Source organism: Bos javanicus, chromosome 3 (genome assembly GCF_032452875.1).
Source record: "Bos javanicus breed banteng chromosome 3, ARS-OSU_banteng_1.0, whole genome shotgun sequence".
NCBI classification, from domain to species: domain Eukaryota; kingdom Metazoa; phylum Chordata; class Mammalia; order Artiodactyla; family Bovidae; genus Bos; species Bos javanicus.
Window position 1 is genome coordinate 12,934,785 of NC_083870.1, and position 23,338 is coordinate 12,958,122.

At 42.3% G+C, this 23,338-nt stretch overlaps 1 protein-coding gene and 1 long non-coding RNA gene across 6 annotated transcripts in view; one reads left to right on the forward strand and one right to left on the reverse strand.

The window, feature by feature from the left end:
• The window catches only part of LOC133239105 (CD48 antigen-like), a 101,040-nt gene that overhangs the window by 11,032 nt on the left and 66,670 nt on the right, over positions 1–23,338 (reverse strand). For 3 of the 4 annotated variants that reach the window (XR_009733724.1, XM_061402666.1, XM_061402660.1), the window contains exon 6: positions 21,338–22,335. The exons of the other annotated variant lie outside the window; for it this stretch is intronic. Coding sequence is in view for 2 of the 3 variants with exons in the window: in XM_061402666.1 (XP_061258650.1) it covers positions 22,225–22,335 (111 nt within the window). In the remaining variant the exon portion in view is untranslated. Of the gene's footprint in view, positions 1–21,337; positions 22,336–23,338 lie in introns of those variants that run through there. 4 annotated transcript variants of the gene reach the window in all.
• LOC133239099 (uncharacterized) lies at positions 3,572–8,560 on the forward strand. 2 transcript variants are annotated; one of them, XR_009733718.1, is made up of 4 exons: positions 3,572–3,819; positions 4,261–4,325; positions 4,890–5,013; positions 6,884–8,560. It is a non-coding gene; the product is annotated as an uncharacterized LOC133239099 (long non-coding RNA). The 2 variants fall into 2 exon arrangements; XR_009733717.1 differs by having other exon boundaries at positions 4,890–8,560.

Below are 23,338 nucleotides of genomic sequence, written 5' to 3' on the forward strand. Positions count from 1 at the left end.
CTCTCACGACCTCTATTCAACATTGTCCTAGAGGTTCTAGTGAGGGCAATTAAGCAAGAAAAGGGAATATAAACCATCATAAATAATGAAGTAAAACTATCACAATCTGCTGATAACATGATTTTCTACATAGAAAATCTTAAAGAATCCTCTTAAAAACTATTATAACTAATAAATGAGTTCAGCAAGGTCAGAGCAGGCAAGTTTAATACAGTTTTCTAAGGAATGTAAGATAGCCAAAATAATCCTGAAAAAGAGGAGTAGGAGAACTCACACTTCCAGATTTCAAAAGTTATTAAAAAACAACAATAACATAGATAATATGGTACTGGCACAAGGACAGACGTATAGATCAATGGAATAAACTGAGAGTCCAGGAAAAAGCCAACACGATCAACTAATTTCAACAAGGGTGCCACGGCTATTCAATGAAAAATGAAAAATCTTTCCAAAAAATAGTGCTCAAAACATTGGATAGTTTGGTGCAAAAGAATGATGTTAGACCCTTACCTCACACCAAGCTGTGCTTAGCTGCTCAGTCATGTCAGACTCTTTGCAACCCTTTGGACAATAGCCCGCCAGGCTCCTCTGTCCATGGGATTTTTTCAGGCAAGAATACTTGAATGGGTTGTCATTTTCTAACTCCAGGGGATCTTCCCGAACCAATAATCAAACCCACATCTCCTGTGTCTCCAGCACTGCAGGCAGATTCTTTACCTGCTGAGCCATCAGGGAAGCCCAAAATGCAGTCTAGCTGATCCTTAGATGATTTCTATGATCAAAATAGAATTACCCTATAATCCACTAATTCTACTTCTTGGTATGTGCCTAATAGAACTGAAAAGATATGTTCTCAGAAACTTGTACACGAATGTTTGTGCTTAGTCACTCAGTCGTGTCCAATTCTTTGCAACCCCATGGACTGCAACCCACCAGGCTCCTCTGCTCATGGGGATTCTCCAGGCAAGAATACTGGAGTGGGTTGTCATTCCCTCCTTCAGGGGATCCTCCCAATCCGGGGATCAAACCCAGGTCTCCCGCATTACAAGCAGATTCTTTACTGACTGAGCCACCAGGGAAGCCCACACGAATGTTTATAGCAACATTATTCATAATAACTAAAAGGTAGAAACAACTCAAATATCAAACAGTGGGTACATGGATAAACAAAATGTCACACACACACTCTCTCTCTCTCACAACACAGACACATACACACATACCTTGTCACTGTTACCCACCATCTCTAAGTCCTAGAAACTCTGGAGGCCTCTTGTGGGGGAGTGCAAGGCAACCTAAACAATTCAGCACAGCAAATATAACCACCCTAAATGAAGAATGGGGCTTCCCAGGTGGCTCAGTAATAAAGAATCTGCCTGCCAAGCAGGAGACATGAGTTCAATCCTCACACCAGAAAGATTACCTGGAGAAGGAAGTGACAATCCACTCCAATATTCTTGTCTGGGAAATCCTATGAACAGAGGAGCCTGGTGGGCTACAATCCATAGGGTTGCAAAGAGTCGGACATGACTGACTAAACATCAACAAACGAAGAATGAGGAGGTGGAGCCCTCTGTTTGTGGCTCTGCATACCCTAGGAGGGGAGGTGCATACTGCTTGGACAGGGACCAGTCTCTCTGGCTGAGTTCTTTACAGACACGTCCATGATGCCTTTCATAGTCCTTGAGTGATGGCTTCATTTCAGCTGGAACAAAGCAGCCTCTTTATGGAGGAGTTATAGAGGAAATCAATCATTCAGATACATTTTTAAAAGCACATTCTCACTGAATACATTTTCTTAAAGTTACCACATCATCTGAAAAAGAAATCTCTTGATCAATTAAGCTTATTACTCTTGAATGTGTAATTCCTGCCAGTATACACTTTAAATACTCTCTTCAAATAATTTGCCATTAGTCTTATCAAAAGATCTCAAAAAATTTATTTCTTGAGGAAGCATATGGACTCCTTTCACCGATGTCAAACTGACTACAAGAAGACATTTCCAGCCCTTTCCCAGCAAAATATTATATTAATCATTGCTGGAGATATAGTGGTAAACAGAAGAGTCAGGGACTCACAGTAACATAAAGGAAGGAAAGAAAATCTAAACCGAAGAAGAATGCGCTGATAAGACAAGTTTTAAGATGGGTCTTAAGAGAAAGTAAATTTGCCATATCATTCTCAAGAGAGTTATGATTTATAATGTACATTTTAAATGTGCTTTATAGTTACAAACATATACAGGAAAATTTCTGCTTCACTTCCACTGAGTAGTCAACAAAAACCAGGTTTAAATTCTAGCAGAAAATTCAATTTCAGAAATTATGGGTTTCAGCATTGGAAGTGAAGGAAGTTCAATCCAACTAGTGCATCTTCTATTAAAAGGGGAATTGTTTGTACTTTCTACAGCAGGTAAGAGTCTCTTCCTTTAGGTGCAGAAAGTGGGTTTGACATCACAAGGGGTGTTTTGCTATACTTTCCCCTAAATCCTCCTTAGGCTTGTGCTCAGGAAGAAAGGGCTTTTCTTGGCCCTCTATCCCCCTTTCCCATGGCCCTAGAATCTGTGTCCTTTACTTCGTGGTGGTGACCAGTTGCAGGGTTTCCTAAGTACGTTTGCGAAGACAGGAAACACAGAGAAGGGGCTTTGGAGACTGAGTGCCACAATCTCTGATCCACCTTACCCAGCCCTCTGCCAAGGGCCCTGGGGCAGCCTTGTGACTAAACGTGGTTCTCAGACCCACAACAACCTTCCTTCACACTGTCTTGTTTAATCTACTGCTGTCAACCAAGAGAGTCCCATAAAACATCTTCCACTTTTAATTGCCTTGTTATGTTCTTAGCCATGGTCTCAAATGAAACAGCAGATGGTATGAATGTATCTGTTAAACATTATTTTGGCTGTGTATAACCAAAATACCTCAACGATAGTGGCTTACACATAATAAAAGTTTAGTTTTTGCTCAGACAAAATGAAACAAATCCAAAATGTTGTATATCTGTACCATGGAATATTAGTCATAAAAAGAATGAAATACTGACACATGAGATGACATGGATGAACTTAAAACATTACATTATGTGAAAAAAGCCAGATTACCAAAGACCATATACTGTAAGATTCCTGTGATATGAAAGTCCAGAGTGAAGAACTCTACAGAGACAGAAGGTAGATGAGCAGTTGCTTAGGGTTTGGAGAGGGCAGGGAAAACAAATGATAGCTAAAGGGTATGAAGTTTCTTTTTAAGGTGATGAAAGTATTCTAAAATTGACTCTCAATGGCTGTACTTATCTAAAAATATACTCAAATATCATTGAATTGTGCTTTTTAAGTGTAAAATGTATATCTCAGCTTTTAAAACGTGATTGTATTTGAAGTGTAGAATAAGAACATGTGCTTTGGAAAGAGGCTGATCTGGGTTTGTCATTCTACTCCTCTCAGCCTCACTTTTCATCTGTAAAGTGGATATAATGGTCACACTTTCCTCATAGACTTTGAGAATTAATAAGGTATTGCATATCAAGAGCTTAGCCTCAGAGCCCTGTACATAGGAAGGAAAATACACAGAGCAAATGTCTGAGGCACACAAAGCCTTTTTAGCTAGCTGAAAAGGAACTTTATTAGAACAGCAGATTTTAGCCTTTAGGTGTGGACAGCAATAGCAAATCAGTCAAAAATATTTCAAGGCCCAAAATGACACTCAGGCAGAGAAATTAGTGGTAAATATTTTTCCCAAGTTGGCAGGAGGCGGGGGCTGCTCTATTGCTCAGATTCTGAAAAGGAGCCTCTTAGATTTGCCAGCCCTGTAGAGAAGGAAGGTAAGTGAGCAGCCCCTCTCCCCAACATGTTGCTAAGCAGAAGGCTCAAAGGAAAGAAAGAGTGGACAGGACAGCAGAATTTTTACATTAATGAAATATGCAGAGGCTAGCTGTCCATCCAGGTCTTGATGAGAATCAGAGGAAGATAAAAGCAGATGGATGGAGTTAGCCCATGGGAGAGTCATCCTGGCAAGAGAGGTTCTTCCTTCATCCTTGTGGACAGACTTTAATGAGTCTGGCGGTATATATCAACATCATTTGTGGAGTCCCATGGACTCTGAAGGCCAGTGGGGAAGAAAGCATTCACTTTTTAATGGGGTTGGCATCTCATATAATGGTGGTGGTAAGAACAAGACTTTTCTCTCTAAACAAATCCCCGAGTGGGATGCAGGGGCCTCTGCCTCATTATTAGTCTGTTTTTTTCTCTAATTGTTCTTTCAGATGGTGAGGCCAGTGGGAAGTATGCATGCATTTAAAACTCCATACCAGAGATTGCAACACTAGAGGTGAACAGTTATTCAGTTACCTCATTTTTTTCTAATGCATATGTGAAATAATTGCATTTCTTGTTTTGTTACCTGCTTGTTCCAGTCTTATGACCACAAATATATAGATGTGTCTCATTTTATTTATTGCATTTCACTTCATTGCATTTTACAAATACTATTTTTTTTTTTACAAATGGAAGATTTGTGTCAATTCTGCATTAAGAAAATAATGGCAACCCACTCCAGTGTTCTTGCCTGGAGAATCCCAGGGATGGGGGAGCCTGGTGGGCTGCTGTCTATGGGGTCGCAGAGTCAGACATGACTGAAGTGACTTAGCAGCATGTTTGTTTACAAATTGAAGATTTGTGGCAATCCTGCATTAAGAAAATCTATCAGAGTTGTTATTTTTAAATTAATGTATGTACATGGATTTTAAAGATATAATGCTATTGAACCTTTAATAGCATTAAAGGTTTAAGTATACTTAAGCTATAGTATAGTTTAAGTATAACTTTTATATGCGCTGGGAAACAAAAAAAATACTGTGTGACTTGCTTTATAGTGATGTTTGCTTTGTTGCAGTGATCTGGAACCCAGCCCACAATATCTCCAAGGTTTGCCATATAATTTATTTTCCTTATCCATTTGCTTTGATTTAATGGCTTTTCTTTCTGGTGAATGAAAAATCCAGTGTTTGTGAGAGCAGGTGAGTTACTGATGCGTATCTACTGATGCATTTTTATTTCATTGTAAACAAGTTTCTGTGGCTCAAATTTAAAATGTAGAAATGAGCTTGTAGAAAACTTAGTATCTAGCCTCAATTATTTTCTATCCCCAAGAACAGTCTTACTTTTAAAAAAGAAAATTAGGAAAATCTGGTGCCATGAAGGGGCACTCCTAGAAGCCTGGTCCAGTGGTAGAGCCAAGTATTCATAACAGAAAGCATCACCTGAAGAATGGGTTCTGGAGAACAGATGTGTTTGTGGAGCATTTGTGGCCTCACTGGGGACATCCAAAGGGCTTCACTTACTAAACCCAGAGACTCCTGAAGCAGGAACGTATCTCCGGTCCTGTGACAGCTCACAGGCTCAGATAAGTTCAGATATTTGTCCAGAGCACTCAGGTAATAAGTAAATGAGATGATTTTCAGATATAATAAGTAAATAACATGTGGCATTGGGAGGAGGCACTCAGGGAGGATTTATAACCTCAAGGACACTGGTCAGCACTTAAAAAATGCTGGTCACTGTGTGTCCTCAGAATCAGGGTCACAACAATCTGCCCTCAGCAACATGTTTCTAGTTGGGTCAGGAAGTTTCAGGAAGATTCTGAATGTGGGAGAAAGAGTTCCCACACTGACCATCACAGGATCAGTGCCCAGCAAGCCTCCTTGCTGTTGGGGAAAGACCTTGTTAATGGGACAGGGATGTCTAAGGTCCCTGGTCTGACACCTGTCCCCAGGCTGAGGAGTCTTTTATAACAAATAAAAAAGTTGTCATTTTATTCTGTATATCATCTTTGACATAATTTTGTCAGCATGAGTATATGTCAAAAAAATCCCAAGTATTATTGAAATATTGTTGCAAATGATACAACTAACAAGGAATTAATCTCCAAAATATACAAACAGCTTATATAGCCTAATATCAAAAACACAAACAATGCAACAAGAACAAAAAAAGGGTCAGAAGATCTAAACAGATATTTCCCCAAAGAAGACATACAGATGGCCAAGATACACATGAAAAGATGCTCAACATTGCTAATTATTAGAGAAATGCAAATCAAAACTACAATGAGTTATCACCTCACGTCAGTTAGAATGGCCATCATTTAAAAGTCTACAAACAATAAATGCCGGAGAAGGTGTGGAGAAGAGGGAACCCTCCTACTTTGTTGGTGGGAATTGTGAAATGCTACTGTCACTATAGAGAACAGTAAGGAGGGTCCTTACAAAACTAAAAATAGAGCTATCATATGCAACCCCACTCTTGGGTATATATCTGGCAAAAACTATAATTTGAAAAGATACATGCATTCCAATCTTCAGTGCAGCATTAGTCAAGACAAGAAAGCAACCTAAATGTCAATCAACAAAGGAATGGATAAAGAAGGTGTAGTATATGTGTATACAATGGAGTACTACTCAGTCATTAAAAAGTATGAAATAATGCCATTTGCAGCAACATGATTGGACTTAGAGATTATCATACTGAGTGAAGTAAGCCAAAGACAAATATGATATTGTTTGCAGGTGGAATCTAAAAAATAAAATACAAATGTACTATTTACAAAACAGATATAAAAAACAAACTATGATTACCAAAGGGGAAACAGGGGATAAATTAGGAGGTTGGGATTAATATATACACATTACTATATATGAAATAGATAACTAATAATGAAACTGTGTACAGGCCAATGTGTTCCTGTCTTTTAAAGTAAAATGCTGATGAGAATTAATGATTGGGAAATGTGAAGATGTGGTATTCAGTCACAAAAACAAAGAATAGTTGGGCTAAGGAACTGGTGAGAACTTAGATTACAACTCTTCTTCTTATTTAACTTATATGGAGAGTACATCATTAGAAACGCTGGGCTGGATGAAGCACAAGCTGGAATCGAGATTGTCGGGAGAAATATCAACAACTTTAGATATGCAGATGACACCACCCTTATGGCAGAAAGCAAAGGAGAACTAAAAAGCCTCTTGATGAAAGTGAAAGAGGAGAGTGAAAAAGTTGGCTTAAAACTCAACATTCAAAAAACTAAGATCATGGCATCTGGTCCCATCACTTCATGGGAAATAGATGGGGAAACAATGGAAACAGTGGCTGACTTCATTTTGGGGGCTCCACAATCACTGCAGATGATGACTGCAGCCATGAAATTAAAAGACGCTTACTCCTTGGAAGGAAAGTTATGACCAACTTAGATAGCATATTAAAAAGCAGAGATTACTTTGCCAACAAAGGTCCATCTAGTCAAGGCTATGGTTTTTCCAGTGGTCATGTACAGATGTGAGAGTTGGACTATAAAGAAAGCTGAGGGCTGAAGAATTGATGCTTTTGAACTGTGGTGTTGGAGGAGACTCTTGAGAGTCCCTTGGACTGCAAGGAGGTCCAACCAGTACATCCTAAAGGAAATCAGTCCTGAATATTCATTGGAAGGATTGATGCTGAAGCTGAAACTTCAGCTGAAGCTGAATACTTTGGCTACCTGATGCAAAGAAGTGACTCATTTGAAAAGACCCTGATGCTGGGAAAGATTGAAGGCATGAGGAGAAGGGGATGACAGAGGATGAGATGGTTGGATGGCATCACCAACTCAATGGACATGAGTTTGAGTAAGCTCTGGGAGTTGGTGATGGACAAGGAGGCCTGGCATGCTGCAGTCCATGGGGTCACAAATAGTTGGACATGACTGAGTGACTGAACTGAACTGAACTTCCAAATAACAGAATCACCGAACTCCCAGTTCCCCGAAAGATATAGATAAAGGCCGGAAACACATTTCTAAGTCGTTTTTCACAGGGAGCAGACTTCCTCCAGATGAAAACTGCTGACTCCATGAACCAGAAGGTTAATGATGCTTGAAATATCATCTTAATGCCAACCAATCCAAGAACTGTCTGGGAGCTGATCATGCCCTGCTCCTTGAACACTATAAAACTCCTCACTACTCTTTCCAAGGTGGGTCACATGGTCTTCCAGGTATTAGCTCCTGTGGCCCCTTTTGCCTGCAAAAGTAATTAAAGCTATCCTTTTCCACTTCACCCAAAACTCTGTCTCCATGTTTCTATTTGGCACCAATGAACAGAGGCCGAGTTTTGGCAACAATAAGTACCTATTGTATAGCACAGGGAGCTACACTATATGTATATATACATTTAGTATGTGTGTGTGTGTGTGTGCACGTGCACACGCTCTGTGCTTAGTCACTCAGTCATGTCTGACTCTTTGCAATCCCATGGACAATAGCCCGCCAGGCTCCTCAGTCCATGGGGATTCTCCAGGCAAGAATACTGGAGTGGGTTGCCCTCCTCCAGGGGATCTTTCCAACCCAGGGATCAAACCGAGGTCTTCCACATTGCCGGTGGATTCTTTAATTTGAGCCACCAGGTAAGCCCAAGAATACTGGAGTGTGTAGCCTATCCCTTCTCCAGGGAACTTCCCAACCCAGGGATCAGTCGGGGGTCTCCTGCATTGCAAGCAGATTCTTTACCAGCTGAGCTACCCAGGAAGCATATATATATATATATATATATATATATATATATATATATATATATATATATGTGTGTGTGAAAGTGAAAGTGAAGTCGCCCAGTCGTGTCCGACTCTTTATGACCCTGTGTACTGTAGCCCACCAGGCTCCTCCGTCCATGGGATTCTCCAAGCAAGAATACTGGAGTGGGTTGCCATTTCCTTCTCCAGGGGATATTCCCAACCCAGGGATTGAACCCGGGTCTCCCGCATTGTGGGCAGATGCTTTAACCTTTGAGCTCCCAGGGAAATCTCACACACACACACACACACACATATATATATATATATATATATAAAGAGAGAGAGAGATTCATTTTGCTGTACACTTGAAACTAACACAAAATTATAAATCAACTATTGTTGTTAGGTGGCTCAGTCATGTCTGACTCTTTGCAGCACCATGGACTGCAGCACGCCAGGCTTCCCTGTTCTTCACCATCTCCAGGAGTTTGCTCAAACTCAAGTCCATTGAGTTGGTGATACCATCCAACCATCTTGTCCTCTGTCGTCCCTTTCTCCTCTTGCCTTCTATCTTTCCCAGAATCAGGGTCTTTTCAAATGAGTCAGCTCTTTGCATCAGGTAGCCAAAGTGTTGGAGTTTCAGCATCAGTCTTTCCAATGAATATTCAGGACTGATCTCCTTTAGAATGGACTGTTGGATCTCCTTGCAGTCCAAGGGACTCACAAGAGTCTTCTCAAACACCACAGTTCAAAAGCATCGATGCTTCAGTGCTCAGCTTTCTTTATGGTCCAACTCTCACATCTATATATGACTACTGGAAAAACCATAGCTTTGACAAGATGGACCTTTGTCGGCAAAGTAATATCTCTGCTTTTTAATATGCTTTCTAGGTTGGTCATATCTTTTCTTCCAAGGAGAAAACGTCCTTTAATTTCATGGCTGCAATCATCATCTGCAGTTTTGAGCTCAAGAAAATAAAAAATCTTTCACTGTTTTCATTGTTTCCCCATCTACATGCCATGAAGTGATGGGACCAGATGCCATAACCTTAGTGTTTTGAAGGTTGAGTTTTAAGTCAGCTTTTTCACTCTCCTCTTTCACTTTCATCAAGAGGCTCTTTAGTTCCTGTTCTACTTCAATAAAAATTATACACACACACACACACACACATATATATATATACATATACACATGTACAAATACAAATGAAATGTTCTAAAAATTTAGAGTTTGGGGGCATGAAGTGCTGAAGATAAGTCTGTGGACTTTGAGATTTTCTTATTGAGGAGTGAGTATCTTTAGAGAAATTAGCCAACACCCCTGAAAACAGCACTGATGAAATGTACTTGGTGGAATCACCGAGGAGTTATAACAGGCAGTGAGATGATGTGTATTAGGATTTGAAAAGGAGAGCAGGAAGAGGGGTCAAGAGCAAGGATGAGAGCAACAGACACTTATTGAGTGTTTATCTAATGATAAAGAAATCATGTCCATTTTCAGTCAAGGAAACTGAGGCTTCAGAATTTACATAACTTACTGAAGGTCAAACAGCTAATATCTGGCAGAACTGTTACCTGAACCTAATGCTAGTGCCCCACATCCTTTCATGATACCAGGTGCCCTCTCAGAAACGGTGGTCTTGATCCTCCCCAGACCCTTACCAGCCCTTATCTTCTCTAAGAAAGAAAGAAACTGAAGTCGCTCAGTCGTGTCTGACTCTTTGTGACCCCATGGACTGTAGCCTACCAGGATCCTCCTTCCATAGGATTCTCCATGCAAGAGTACTGGAGTGGGTTGCCATTTCCTTCTCCAGAGGATCTTCCTGACCCAGGGATCGAACCCAGGTTTCTGCATTGTAGACAGATGCTTTACTCTCTGAGCCACCAGGCGAAGGTCCCTTCTCTAAGTTCAGTTAAGTTCAGTCGCTCAGTCCTGTCCGACTCTTTGCGACCCCATGAATTGCAGCACGCCAGGCCTCCCTGTCCATCACCATCTCCCGGAGTTCACTCAGACTCACAACCACCGAGTCAGTGATGCCATCCAGCCCTCTCATCCTCTATTGTCCCCTTCTCCTCCTGCCCCCAATCCCTCCTAGCATCAGAGCCTTTTCCAATGAGTTAACTCTTCACATGAGGTGGCCAAAGTACTGGAGTTTCAGCTTTAGCATCATTCCTTCCAAAGAAATCCCAGGGATGATCTCCTTCAGAATGGACTGGTTGGATCTCCTTGCAGTCCAAGGGACTCTCAAGAGTCTTCTCCAACACCACAGTTCAAAAGCATCAATTCTTTGACACTCAGCTTTCTTCACAGTCCAACTCTCACATCCATACGTGACCACTGGAAAAACCATAACCTTGACTAGACGGAACTTTGTTGGCAAAGTAATGTCTCTGCTTTTCAATATGCTATCTAGGTTGGTCATAACTTTCCTTCCAAGGAGTAAGCATCTTTTAATTTCATGGCTGCAGTCACCATCTCCAGTGATTTTGGAGCCCCCCAAAATAAAGTCTGACACTGTTTTCACTGTTTCCCCATCTATTTCCCATGAAGTGATGGGACCAGATGCCATGATCTTTGTTTTCTGAATGTTGAGTTAAGCCAACTTATTCACTCTTCTCTTTCACCTTCATCAAGAGGCTTTTTAGTTCCTCTTCACTTTCTGCCATAAGGGTGGTATCATCTGCATATCTGAGGTTGTTGATATTTCTCCCAGCAATCTTGATTCCAGCTTGTGCTTCTTCCAGTCCAGCGTTTCTCATGATGTACTCTGCATATAAGTTAAATAAGCACGGTGACAATGTACAGCCTTGATGTACTCCTTTTCCTATTTGGAACCAGTCTGTTGTTCCATGCCTAGTTCTAACTGTTGTTTCCTGACCTTCATATAGATTTCTCAAGAGGCAGGTCAGGTGGTCTGGTATTCCCATCTCTTGAAGAATTTTCCACAGTTTATTGTGATCCACACAAAGGCTTTGGCATAGTCAATAAAGCAGAAATAGATGTTTTCTGGAACTTTCTTGCTTTTTTGATGATCCAGCGGATGTTGGCAATTTGATCTCTGGTTCCTCTGCCTTTTCTAAAACCAGCTTGAACATTTGGAAGTTCACGGTTCACATATTGCTGAAGCCTGGCTTGGAGAATTTTGAGCATTACTTTACTATAGTGTGATATCAGTGCAATTGTGCGGTTGAGCATTCTTTGGCATTACCTTTCTTTGGGATTGGAATGAAAACTGACCTTTTCCAGTCCTGTGGCCACTGCTGAGTTTTCCAAATTTGCTGGGATATTGAGTGCAGCACTTTCACAGCATCATCTTCCATGATTCGAAATAGCTCAACTGGAATTCCATCACCTCCACTAGCTTTGTTCGTAGTGATGCTTTCTAAGGCCCACTTGACTTCACATGCCAGGATGTCTGGCTCTAGGTGAATGATCACACCATTGTGACTATCTGGGTCATGACGTTCTTTTTTGTATAGTTCTTCTGTGTATTCTTGCCACCTCTTCTTAATATCTTCTGCTTCTGTTAGGTCCATACCATTTCTGCCCTTTATTGAGCCCATCTTTGCATGAAATGTTCCCTTGATATCTCTAATTTTCTTGAAGAGATCTCTAGTCTTTCCCATTCTGTTGTTTTCCTCTATTTCTTTACATTGATCACTGAGGAAGGCTTTCTTATCTCTTCTTGCTATTCTTTGAAACTCTTCATTCAGATGCTTATATCTTTCCTTTTCTCCTTTGCTTTTTGCTTCTCTTCTTTTCACAGCTATTTGTAAGGCCTCCCCAGACAGCCATTTTGCTTTTTTGCATTTCTTTTCCATGGGGATGGTCTTGATCCCTGTCTCCTGTACAATGTCATGAATCTCAGTCCATAGTTCATCAGGCACTGTATCCATCAGATCTAGTCCCTTAAATCTATTTCTCACTTCCAATGTATAAACTTGCCCTCAAATACAGAACAGCTGTGGGCCTTTTGAGCAATTCTGAGACTAGCCACCAGGTGACGACATTGCTGGGCTATGGTTCAGGCCGCCTCCCTTGGGAGGATAGGTGGAGGGATGTCTGTGGAAGTTGCCGGGTGCTGGATGGTTTTCACCGTATTTACTTAGTTCTCCCAACAACTCTGGGAAACAGGTATTATCTCATTTTATAGAGGAGGACTTTGAGGACCTGCCCATGATTATCCAGCCTGTGGTATCAGCAGGAATGGAATCAGTGTGTGTCTGTCTGTAAAAGTCTTGCCTCCCAGCAGGCTGATCTCCCAAATACAAAGTTGTTCTGTCCTCTCAGGATACACAGCCTGGTGGGCAGGGTGATGAGCCTGGGGTGGGGTGTCTAGTGAAGGAGAAAGCTGGGTGAGGATTGTCTAGGCCTTCGCTTTGGTTACTGCAGGGGAGAGATAGGTTTTAGGGTGGAATAAAGTACAGCAGCCATGAAATTAAAAGACACTGACTCCTTGGAAGGAAAGTTATGACCAACCTAGATAGCATATTCAAAAGCAGAGACATTACTTTGCCAACAAAGGCTCATCTAGTCAAGGCTATGGTTTTTCCAGTGGTCAGGTATGGATGTGAGAGTTGGACTGTGAAGAAAGCTGAGTGTCAAAGAATTGATGCTTTTGAACTGTGGTGTTGGAGAAGACTCTTGAGAGTCCCTTGGACTGCAAGGAGATCCAACCAGTCCATTCTAAAGGAGATCAGCCCTGGGTGTTCTTTGGAAGGACTGATGCTAAAGCTGAAACTCCAATACTTTGGCCACCTCATATGAAGAGTTCTCATTGGAAAAGGCTCTGATGCTAGGAGGGATTGGGGGCAGGAGGAGAAGGGGACGACAGAGGATGAGATTATTGGATGGCATCACCGACTCGATGGACGTGAGTTTGAGTGAACTCCAGGAGTTGGTGATGGACAGGGAGGCCTGGCGTGCTGCAATTCATGGGGTCGTAAAGAGTCAGACATGACTGAGCAACTGAAATGAACTGAACTGAACTATAAGTACAGTGAAGACCACTCCTGTGGACCCCTAGGATGCTGCTGCATTGCAGACCCATGGACCACCCTGGGGAAGTCGTCCTACTGCCTTGGGCGAGGCTGCCTTTTCCTCCTGGTAACAGTTGTCTGTGTTTCTGGGCAACGCTACCTGAATATGTGTCTGCAGATTGAAATGTTAGATTCACCCCAGACAGTGATGTGCTAGAAACACCTGGAGCTGGCTTGTGAAAGCTGGCTTTATGCGTCTTTTCCTGAGTCTGTGCTCCGTGTCAGCATGCTGGTGGTTTGAAATGAGCCATGGAGGGGGTATCCACACCACTGAGACTGACAAATTCTAGAGACCAGAGCTTTCTCCTCCTGAAGAGGCAGCTGTTAAACAGTTCCCAGCACCACTCTCCCCCAGGGAAAATGGGTGGGAGCAGAGAGATGGACCAAGGGCCTGAGGGAACCCGTGGATTTACAGCTTCCATCTCAATCTCACTCCAGGCCTTCAGTTAGAGAAGAAAATAGATTCTCCTAGAGTGGAGTTGCTGCACAATTGAAATTGCTCTTTTCTTCTCTCTTCCTTATTGTTGCTGAGAGCAAATAACTGAGTATGAAACATGCATAAGCTGTGTCTCCACTGGAAGCAAGATGGTGGACGCGGACTGTGTCTTTGGGCCCAACCCGTGATGGACACTGCCTGGGTCCTAAAGAGGTGGGGCGCCCGCAGGGGACTGGGTGGCTGTGGGGTGAACTGTGGGGGGACGGAGCATGCGCAATGCCCATCTCAAGACTCAGTGACTGCAGCAGATGGTGACTGGACAGGAAAGGAGGGGCCTGGCGACGTGCTCCTTACAAGTGTGCTCAGTAAATATTTGCTGACTTGAAATCGGTCATGGGTGCAGCTTTGCTGAAAGCTGTCTGCCTTGTTTAACATGTGTGATATCTCAGCATTCTCTCAGGAGGGATGGGACCAGGGTGAGTCAACAGGACACCTGCTGGGGTAGGATGGGGCAGGGTCTCAGGGGGCCACGTGAGGGGGCCCTTGTGGATTGACCCCTAAAATGGGAAGGTTTTTCCCAGTTACCTGCTCCTGCTGGGGCTCTCCCTCCCCTCTGGGTGAGCACATTTTCAGGGTTGTGAGTAGGGATCTGCCTCTTCCCTGTGGGGCAGTCGTCCTGAGCCCTTGGTGTGGGTAGAAACTTGTGCTTGGTCCAAATCCTGCTGGGTGGAAGACAGATGCTAAGAACTTGTCCAGCCAGGAACAAGAAGGGAAACCTTATGATATATGAAGCCCAGAAGAAAGAGGCCCAACTGATGTCGTTCAAGTGAGAGTCACCTACAAACTGAGGTTGAGCTGGAGCCCTCCCAGGAGCTGGGCACAAGACTGGGGTGGGAGCAGTCCCTCTACCGGGGGAATTCTCCAGGTTTAAACGGCAATGTAGTTGTATGTCTGATGGGATGGATGTTCAGATTAAGCAGGAAAGACCCTGTGAAAACTGGACCATGAGACTCTCTAGGAGGACAGTTCACTGCCCCAGGGAGTAGGGCAGGTCCACCAGCCTGCAGCTCACAGACAGCGAGGGTCCCTGGGCCCTGCTGGGAGACCAACCAGCTGAGGCTTCTCAGGCCAGCAGGCTCTGCAGGTCTGGGTTGTGGTGGGAGATTAAGGCCTATTTGTGACTCACTAAATGCTGGGGACGTGGTTGTGGTTGAGATTATCTTGATCTCAGAGATGGTTGAGATGCAGCCATGGGCCTTAGTTACTCTATCTGCGGTGTGTGAGGATGGTGAGAGGCCGCCCTGGGGCAGTCCTGGCCTCCCTCCCTCTCATGTGGCTTCTCAAGGTTTGAAACCATCTCGAGTGGGAGATTCACTGCACCAAGAGGAACTTGGATTTGGAAAGACCAGTGGTCTGAAAGAGCAGGACCTGGTCTTAGGCCAGACTCTGCCATGGACTGACTTTCAACACCTTGGGGTTCACCAGTTAACCTCTCTGGAGCCTCTGTTTTCTCATCTGAAAAATGGGAAGGTAATCACAACAGTACTTATCTGCCTCTCACAGGTGAAAGTGCTTTTGCACTGGAAAGTAACTAGATAGGCGGGAGGCATTGATGGTGGTTTAGCTCCTGGGTGCCCCTGATGGGCTGGACACTGGGGGGAATGTCTGTCGTGTAGATTCAGCAGGAAGAGGTGAAGTGGTGCCCCGTGTATCCAGGAGTCAGATTTATCCCATCCTTCAGTTCAGTTCAGTTCAGTCACTCAGTCGTGTTGACTCTTTGCAACCCCATGAATCTCAGCACGCCAGGCCTCTCTGTCCATCACCAACTCCCAGAGTTCCCTCAGACTCACATCCATCGAGTCAGTGATGCCATCCAGCCATTTCATCCTCTGTCGTCCCCTTCTCCTCCTGCCCCCAATCCCTCCCAGTATCAGAGTCTTTTCCAATGAGTCAACTCTTCACATCAGGTGGCCAAAGTACTGGAGTTTCAGTTTTAGCATCATTCCTTCCAAAGAACACCCAGGGCTGATCTCCTTTAGAATGGACTGGTTGGATCTCCTTGCAGTCCAAGGGACTCTCAAGAGTCTTCTCCAACACCACAGTTCAAAAGCATCAATTCTTCAACACTCAGCTTTCTTCACAGTCCAACTCTCACATCCACTCCCATCCTTAATCCTTTAGAATTCAGCCCAGGGCTGGGCTCCCACCTCATGGTCACAGGCACAGGGTCCCGTCTCAATTACTTAAGCAGAGGACCTCCCATCGCCCACCTTTGGGGGCCCCTCACCCACCAGAGAGGTTTTCAACTTATGTTTGAAATACAGCCCGGCAGCTCTGTGCAGTCAGGTGCCACCTTAGGGTTGGGGGGCAGGGATGTCAGAATGAGAAGGATTTCCTGAGGCCCAATACCCACACAAGCTGCTGAGTTCTCTCCAGACTGCATTCAGGATTTTGAAGTTTTGTTTTTGTTTTAGAAGAGCTTTCCTTTGTTAATGTCTGAGAAAGAAATGCCTGGCGTCATGGTCATTGGATGGTCACGCCTGGGCTGGGGGAGGGTTCAAGTGTTGACTGTTTCATGCCCAGACCTCCCAGTAGGTTGGTTCCCTGTTTCAGCCCCATTCTCACCCCACTCTCCTTCCTACCTGGCCCTCTGAGCTTGAGTCCTTGTGGTTTCTCTGGACAGATGACTCATCCTTTGCTGTGTCCCTGCCTGCATGTTCTAGGTCAGTAGTTCTCAAATTTGGCTGCACACTGGGCTTATCTGAGTCATTAAAAAATGTATGCCCACCCCCTGGGCACAACCCCAGAGATTCTGATGTAATTGGCCCCAGGTCTGATTCTGCCTTACTAGGCAACCATTCTCCTTGTCTCTGAAATTCCAGGCATCTCTGGTCTGCTGAATGGTTGCCTCCCTGTTTCTCTTTGATGTGACTGATACACTTAAGCACAATACTTTTACTATAGTTTTATAGTTCCAGGGAAGAAGAGAACACACATGCATTTATCTGGTTCAAGAACATCTTTTTTTTTTTTTAATTTTAGTTTATTTTTTAACTTTACAATATTGTATTGGTTTTGCCATATATCAAAATGAATCTGCCACAGGTATACATGTGTTCCTCATCCTGAACCCTCCTCCCTCCTCCCTCCCCATACTATCCCTCTGGGTTGTCCCAGTGCACCAGCCCCAAGCATCCAGTATCATGCATCGAACCTGGACTGGTGACTCATTTCATATATGATATTATACATATTTCAATGCCATTCTCCCAAATCTTCCCACCCTCTCCCTCTCCCACAGAGTCCAAATAAGAAGTCCAAAACCTAATTTCAGTCTACATGTCCAACGCCCATATTCAACCACAACTTTACACTCTGTAATTTGGCAAATACAAACTCCAAAACTCTTTCCTTTCACCCATCTTCACACAGCTCTTTCCCTACATCTGTGGCATCACTGTTGCTGCTCCCTTGGTAACTCCTAAGCCCAGAGAAGAGCTATGGCTCAGCCTCTGCATCTCCCGACCTTCCTTCTGCTCTGAAATGGCTCCAACAGTTTCAAGCTCCTCACTGTCACACAGCCATAGTCAGAGGCAAACACCAGTGGGCAACTTGGAGTAGGAATTTCTCCTCTCCCGCCTTCCTCTAGTCAGGATGGAAGTCATTTTCAGAAGCTCCCAGAAAACTTTTCTTACCTATCATTGGCCAGAATAGGGTCACCTACCCACCATGAGGCTTCCCTGGTAGCTCAGGCGGTAAAGAATTCGCCTGCAATGTAGGAGACCTGGGTTCGATCCCTGGGTCGGAAAGATCCCCTGGAGAAGGGAAAAGCTACCCACTCCAGTAGCCTTGAACTGTATAGTCCATGGGGTTGCAAAGAGTCAGACATGACTGAGTGACTTTCACTTTCACCTGCCACGAGAACATGGGGATTTCCCCACCTACACCCCATATACCAGATATCTCATCTTGCAGTAGGATCAGTCAGGGCTCTGTTAGTAAGAAAAGGGAAGGCTCTGGGGGAGAAAGTGGAAGTATTTTATTTCTCCATTCCTTCTGTGTCTTCCTTGGGGAACGAGTTATCTACATGTTTGATTCCCATGGTCAGTCCATTTTGCTCTAATTGCTCCCCTCTTGTTTTCTACATTATTTTCTCATTCTGTCTTTCACATCACTGATGGGATTTTCTGTCATGTTGATGCTATTCTTTGTATTTTTGAATTCTTCAAAAGAATTTTCTCCTCAATTATTTTCTTAGCTGCCTCACCCCAACTCCCTTCATATTCTATGAGTTCATCTTTTACCTGTGGTTTCATCAATCTGTTTTGCAACCTGTTGTTTCTTTCCTTTATTTTGGAGGACCAAATATTTGTGTAAGTCTCTGGTTAGTTTTTGTTTTGTTTTGTTTTCTGCTTTTTCATCTTTGATTGGAGTCTTTCTGTTTGTTCTGCTGTTTGATTCGGCAAACCTGTGCATTTGCATTCCTTTGACCCTGCCTTCTGTCAGGACCCTGAAGTCTGAGCACATGAGTTAGAGACCTACATGTAACGGCTTGTGTTCTTTGTGTGGTCTCACAGCTGCCTGGTGAGGGTGGGAGGAGAGCATGGGCTCTGGGCAATGGAAGTTGGAGAACCCTGCCTGCTCCACTTGCTCCAGTTCTGAAAACCACAGAGAAACAGTCTCCTCTGGGTGGGTCTTCCTGTTTCACTAGGAGTGCCTGTGTGGTTCTGCTCCCTTTCCCCTCCTCCCTGTCACCCTGGGCCCGCTGTGATGTGGCCTCCTTGTGGGTCATAGGCTTTCCGTCCCCTCACCCCACTGCCCTGTGTCTGCTGCCTTTACCATCTGGGTCTCTTGCTCCTGGAATGGTGTTTCTCAAACTAGTGCATTTTATAGTCTCGGGCTGCTGCAAGTGCCCTGTTAGAATGTTTATATTTCTTGCTTTCATTTCAACAATAATCTGAGAGTTTAATAATCTGATAATTAGTATGTATATATTTGGATCTTGCAGGTGCCCACCTTATAACAAAGGCATTTTCAGGGCTGCATTTTCTTTTGTGTTAAAGAATCTTCATGGGGGGACCAGATAATGGCACAGACCACCTGGTGGATGGTTCACATGGAGGAGACAGGTGGGAGGACCAGTCCTGAGGTGGGGCAGAGTGACAGTAATTTCCTTACTATTGATGCTGGCACCACTCCGAGTGCTGTGTGTCTGGTAACTCAGTGACTGCCAACAGCTCTATGAAGGAAGGCCTGACAACACCCCTCTCACAGCTCACAACATGAGGGCACTGGGAGGTCAAAGCCTTGCTCAAGCATATGTATGCAGCTGGTAAATGGTGTGAGGATATGATGCAGGTACCTGGGCCCCAAAGCTTAATTTCTTATCCATTAAGCTGTAAGGCTCACGTACATTTGCCCAAAGGTTAATTCAGCTAAAACCAGTTTGCTGAAAGATAGTTTATAGAAAAATCCATTTTCTAAGTGGGCAAATCACAGGATGAACAAGTTGATGAATTTGATACATTTACAAAATATTTGTTTCTATTAATTGTTAATAAAAATTTGTTATTTGAATCAGATGGATTACCAGAGCCCGTGAGAATTTTGGGGATAAAAGACCCCAGGGATCTGGCTTCAGCCTCCCTGGCCTCAGCCTGCCAGTCCCTCTGCCTGTCAGTCTCATCTCTCTGCCCTCCAGTCTCTCCTCTCAGGCTGTCTTGTGAACTGACTTCTCTCTGTGTCTCCAGCACGGAGCTGGGTAGAGAGACATGGAACATTGCTTTAAGTGCTCCTAGGAAGAAATAATGAAAACCTGTCAGCTAAAATAACAGAAATCTTCAAAAACTGTTAAACCATTTTTTATCCAATATAAATTGCTTTAAGTTTTACACCTAGCTAAAAAAATAAGTTTCTGGTAAATGAATATATTTGATCACTTTGATGACTTGTTGATGACTTGATCATTCACTAAATTGGCATTTGACAAATTGGCTCCCTTCTTCCCCTCAGCACCTCTCCAACAGGCACATCAAATTCAAAAGTTCCTGCTAGGTAGCTGTCAGGGACATGTCTGACTTGTGAGAAGAGTTATGGGGTTCATCTTTGTGGTACAAATTCATAAAAGTTCATTAGCAGTAATGTTGTAAATACCCATTATGGGTGCAAATACCCAATAAAGAACATTCTTATCCTGTAATTCCAGTGGCAAGTAAATACATATATGTTGAATGAAGACTTCAATAATGCCATGCTAATATTTTTTTTTTCAGGTAAATAAACCAATTTTGCAGGTCTATCATTTGTTACCAGGCAGAGTTTTGGTTAAGATGAGGTTCTGGTAAACAAAGACTTTAATCAAGTGTTGGTATAATAAATGTATTTGAATTAGCATTTTTTGTATTAAAGTTAAAAAAATATTAAATATAGAACCTGATGTGAGCCTGCAGTTTTTTTTCCCCTCTTAATACCAAACCAATGGTTTAATTTCAGCAAAACCAAAACACCCATCATGTTACATTAAAGTTGCATGTTTCAGTCTGAATATGTTTGAATAATCATTGCCCCACTGTTTTGCTGCTTGGTTCTAATTTATTTTATATACATTGTTTTGGTTTATAATAGGAAAAATATAAGCACAAGACATTGATATAGAGTTTCATATTTATACATCTTCATATAACATAATAAAAATTAAATTAACACTGAGTAATGAGAACCATTTTCTTTAAAAAAATCTTTTTTTAACTATAAAGCAAATTTTAAGTTATTACACAAAATGAGGATAAAGGGGTCTCTAATAAGCATGACACAAATACCAAACTGACCAAGTAAAGCACTAAAGAAAGTACAAGAGAAGTTCTTTTATAAATAAGGATGCAAAAATCCTAAAGATATTGTCAAACACCATCACATTAAAAAATAATATACATTAACTGAGATTTATCTAATATTGAAATAGTTCAATCCTAAGACATATATTAATTTATTATTAAGTATTAAAAAAGAAAACCATATGCTATCTTCACAGGTGATAAGTGGGAAACAATAAAATTTAATACTTTATTCTTGGTAAAATTCTAATATGTGAGATAAAATAAAACTAAATACATACTTCCTTAACATGATACAGCAGATATGCCTTACCCAAAACACAACATCATGCTTAATGGAGAAACACTAGAAGCATTTGTATTAGAGTTAGGAACAATATAATGATATGCTTTATCATCATGATTATTTAACATGATTTTGGAAATATTAGCCAATTCAATTAGATAAGAAAAGGGAATGAAGCATAAACATTGGAAAGAAGGAAGCAAAAGTTATAATCACTTGTTAACATTTTTATTTATCCCTAAATTCAAAGGGATCAAATGAAAAACTGTTACAAACAGTAGAGACGTTAAGTAACATGGCTTAATACATGGTTCATATGTGTTATCTTAATAAAATTAGAATACACAGGGGGAACAAGACCCTATTTTTAATAACAACAAAATGATGAAGAATTATTATTTCAATAAGATATGCCTTCTGACTTTTGTGCAAGCATGTATAATTTAATGAAAATATAAGAGTATGTGAATTGAACTTTGAAAACCTAGATAGTACATTTCCTGTGTCTATAATTAATTCTAGTATATAACAGAGCTCAAAAAAAAAAAAACAAAAACAGTTTACTTTTCTTTCCACCACTCCCCTCTACAACACAGCTGACCTTGAATCTTGTATCTACAGGCCTCTTTTTTATAATAGTCAAGGGGCATTCTTTTCACTATTCATAGTGGTGAGCTGACTGTGAAACCCTGAAGGTCCTCCCCACACGGCCCATCCTTTTCAGGGGCCCCAAGTTCCTCCCTATTCAGATAAATCATCTCTTTCCCCCCACTATCCCTGTGCAGGTCTTGCCTGACCATGAGTATACCCTAATAGGATTAATAGGTTCACAGGTCCAAAGTGTGGCTGAAGGCTGAAGGCTTTGCTTCTCATATTTGGTTATTTAACTGGCAGAGCCACCACCTACCATCTATGATGTGAGAAAATTTTTGTGGGAATTTGGGGGAGCAGCTCAGTGAGATTGGTCAGGAAGACCTAGGCTCTAGTCCTAGATCCACCTTAAGGAGGGATCTTTGGGGGCCCAAGGGTAAAGGGGTAAAGGGATGGGGCAGACCTTGCCAAGGTCCCCCTCATGCTCTGGTTTTATCATGGTCTAAGCATCACCCTGGGGTTCTGGACTTGTCCGGATCTTCTCGTAGACAGTATGGATGGCCAAAGTACACTCAGGGTTATCTGTGTGGCAGTTGCCCTTTTCCAAGTCTTTCTACAATTCAAGCAGAGTTTAGGAGTGGTCTTGATCAATTTCTAAGCATCAAGTAGAAGGATAAGTCAAGCTACATCTCTTTATGAGCTTCTTGTCTTCAACAGGTTAGTTCTGTCTCTCAAGCCTGATAACTCCCCCAAACACAGCTTCAGCACAGACTCTCTCTTGAACATTGTAGGATCTTTGCATTTGCTCTATCTTCTACCCAAGATACTACCTCTCTCCCCACTCCAAGACCTCCATTTTGCTCACCCCCTCATTTCTTTCATGGTCTCTCTTCTTGGTGAGTTTTCCCCTGACAGCCTTAGTTAAAATCACACACTACCTACCCCATCTCTCTTTTCTGCTTTATTTTCTCCTAACACTTATTATCACCCAGAACTTGATGGCTTGCTTATTGACTTGTCACTCTCCATCCCCTCACCCTAGAATATTCTATGAGACCAAGGACTTTTCTTGCTTTGTAGACTTTCATAGCTCAGATTAAAAACAATTCAGGGAACACAGTAGGTGCTCAACAGATATTTGATGAACTTTAATTTGTAAATCACTTTGCTCTCAAAGTTGCTGTGGAAAGCTTAAAAGTGTCAAGTAAATGTAAGCTATTATTACTATAATCCTCATTTTATAAAAGAATAAACTGAGGCAGAAGGAGGGAAGTGATTTTCTAGAGTTGATCAAGAAGTCTGTGTCACAAACTCATTTTATGAAACAAAAACAGACTCACAAACATAGAAAATGAATGTATGGTTACTAAGGGGGAAGAGGGGGTGAGGAGAGATAAATTAGGAGTTTGGGATTAGTAGACACAAAATACTATATATAGAATGGGATAAATAACAAGGTTCTACTGTACAGTATAGGGAACTATGTTCAATACCCTGTAACAAACCATAATGGAAGAGAATATGGAAAAGTATATGTCTATCTATCTAAAACTGAATAACTTTGCTGTACACCAGAAACTAACCCAACATTGTAAGTCAACTATACTTCATTAAAA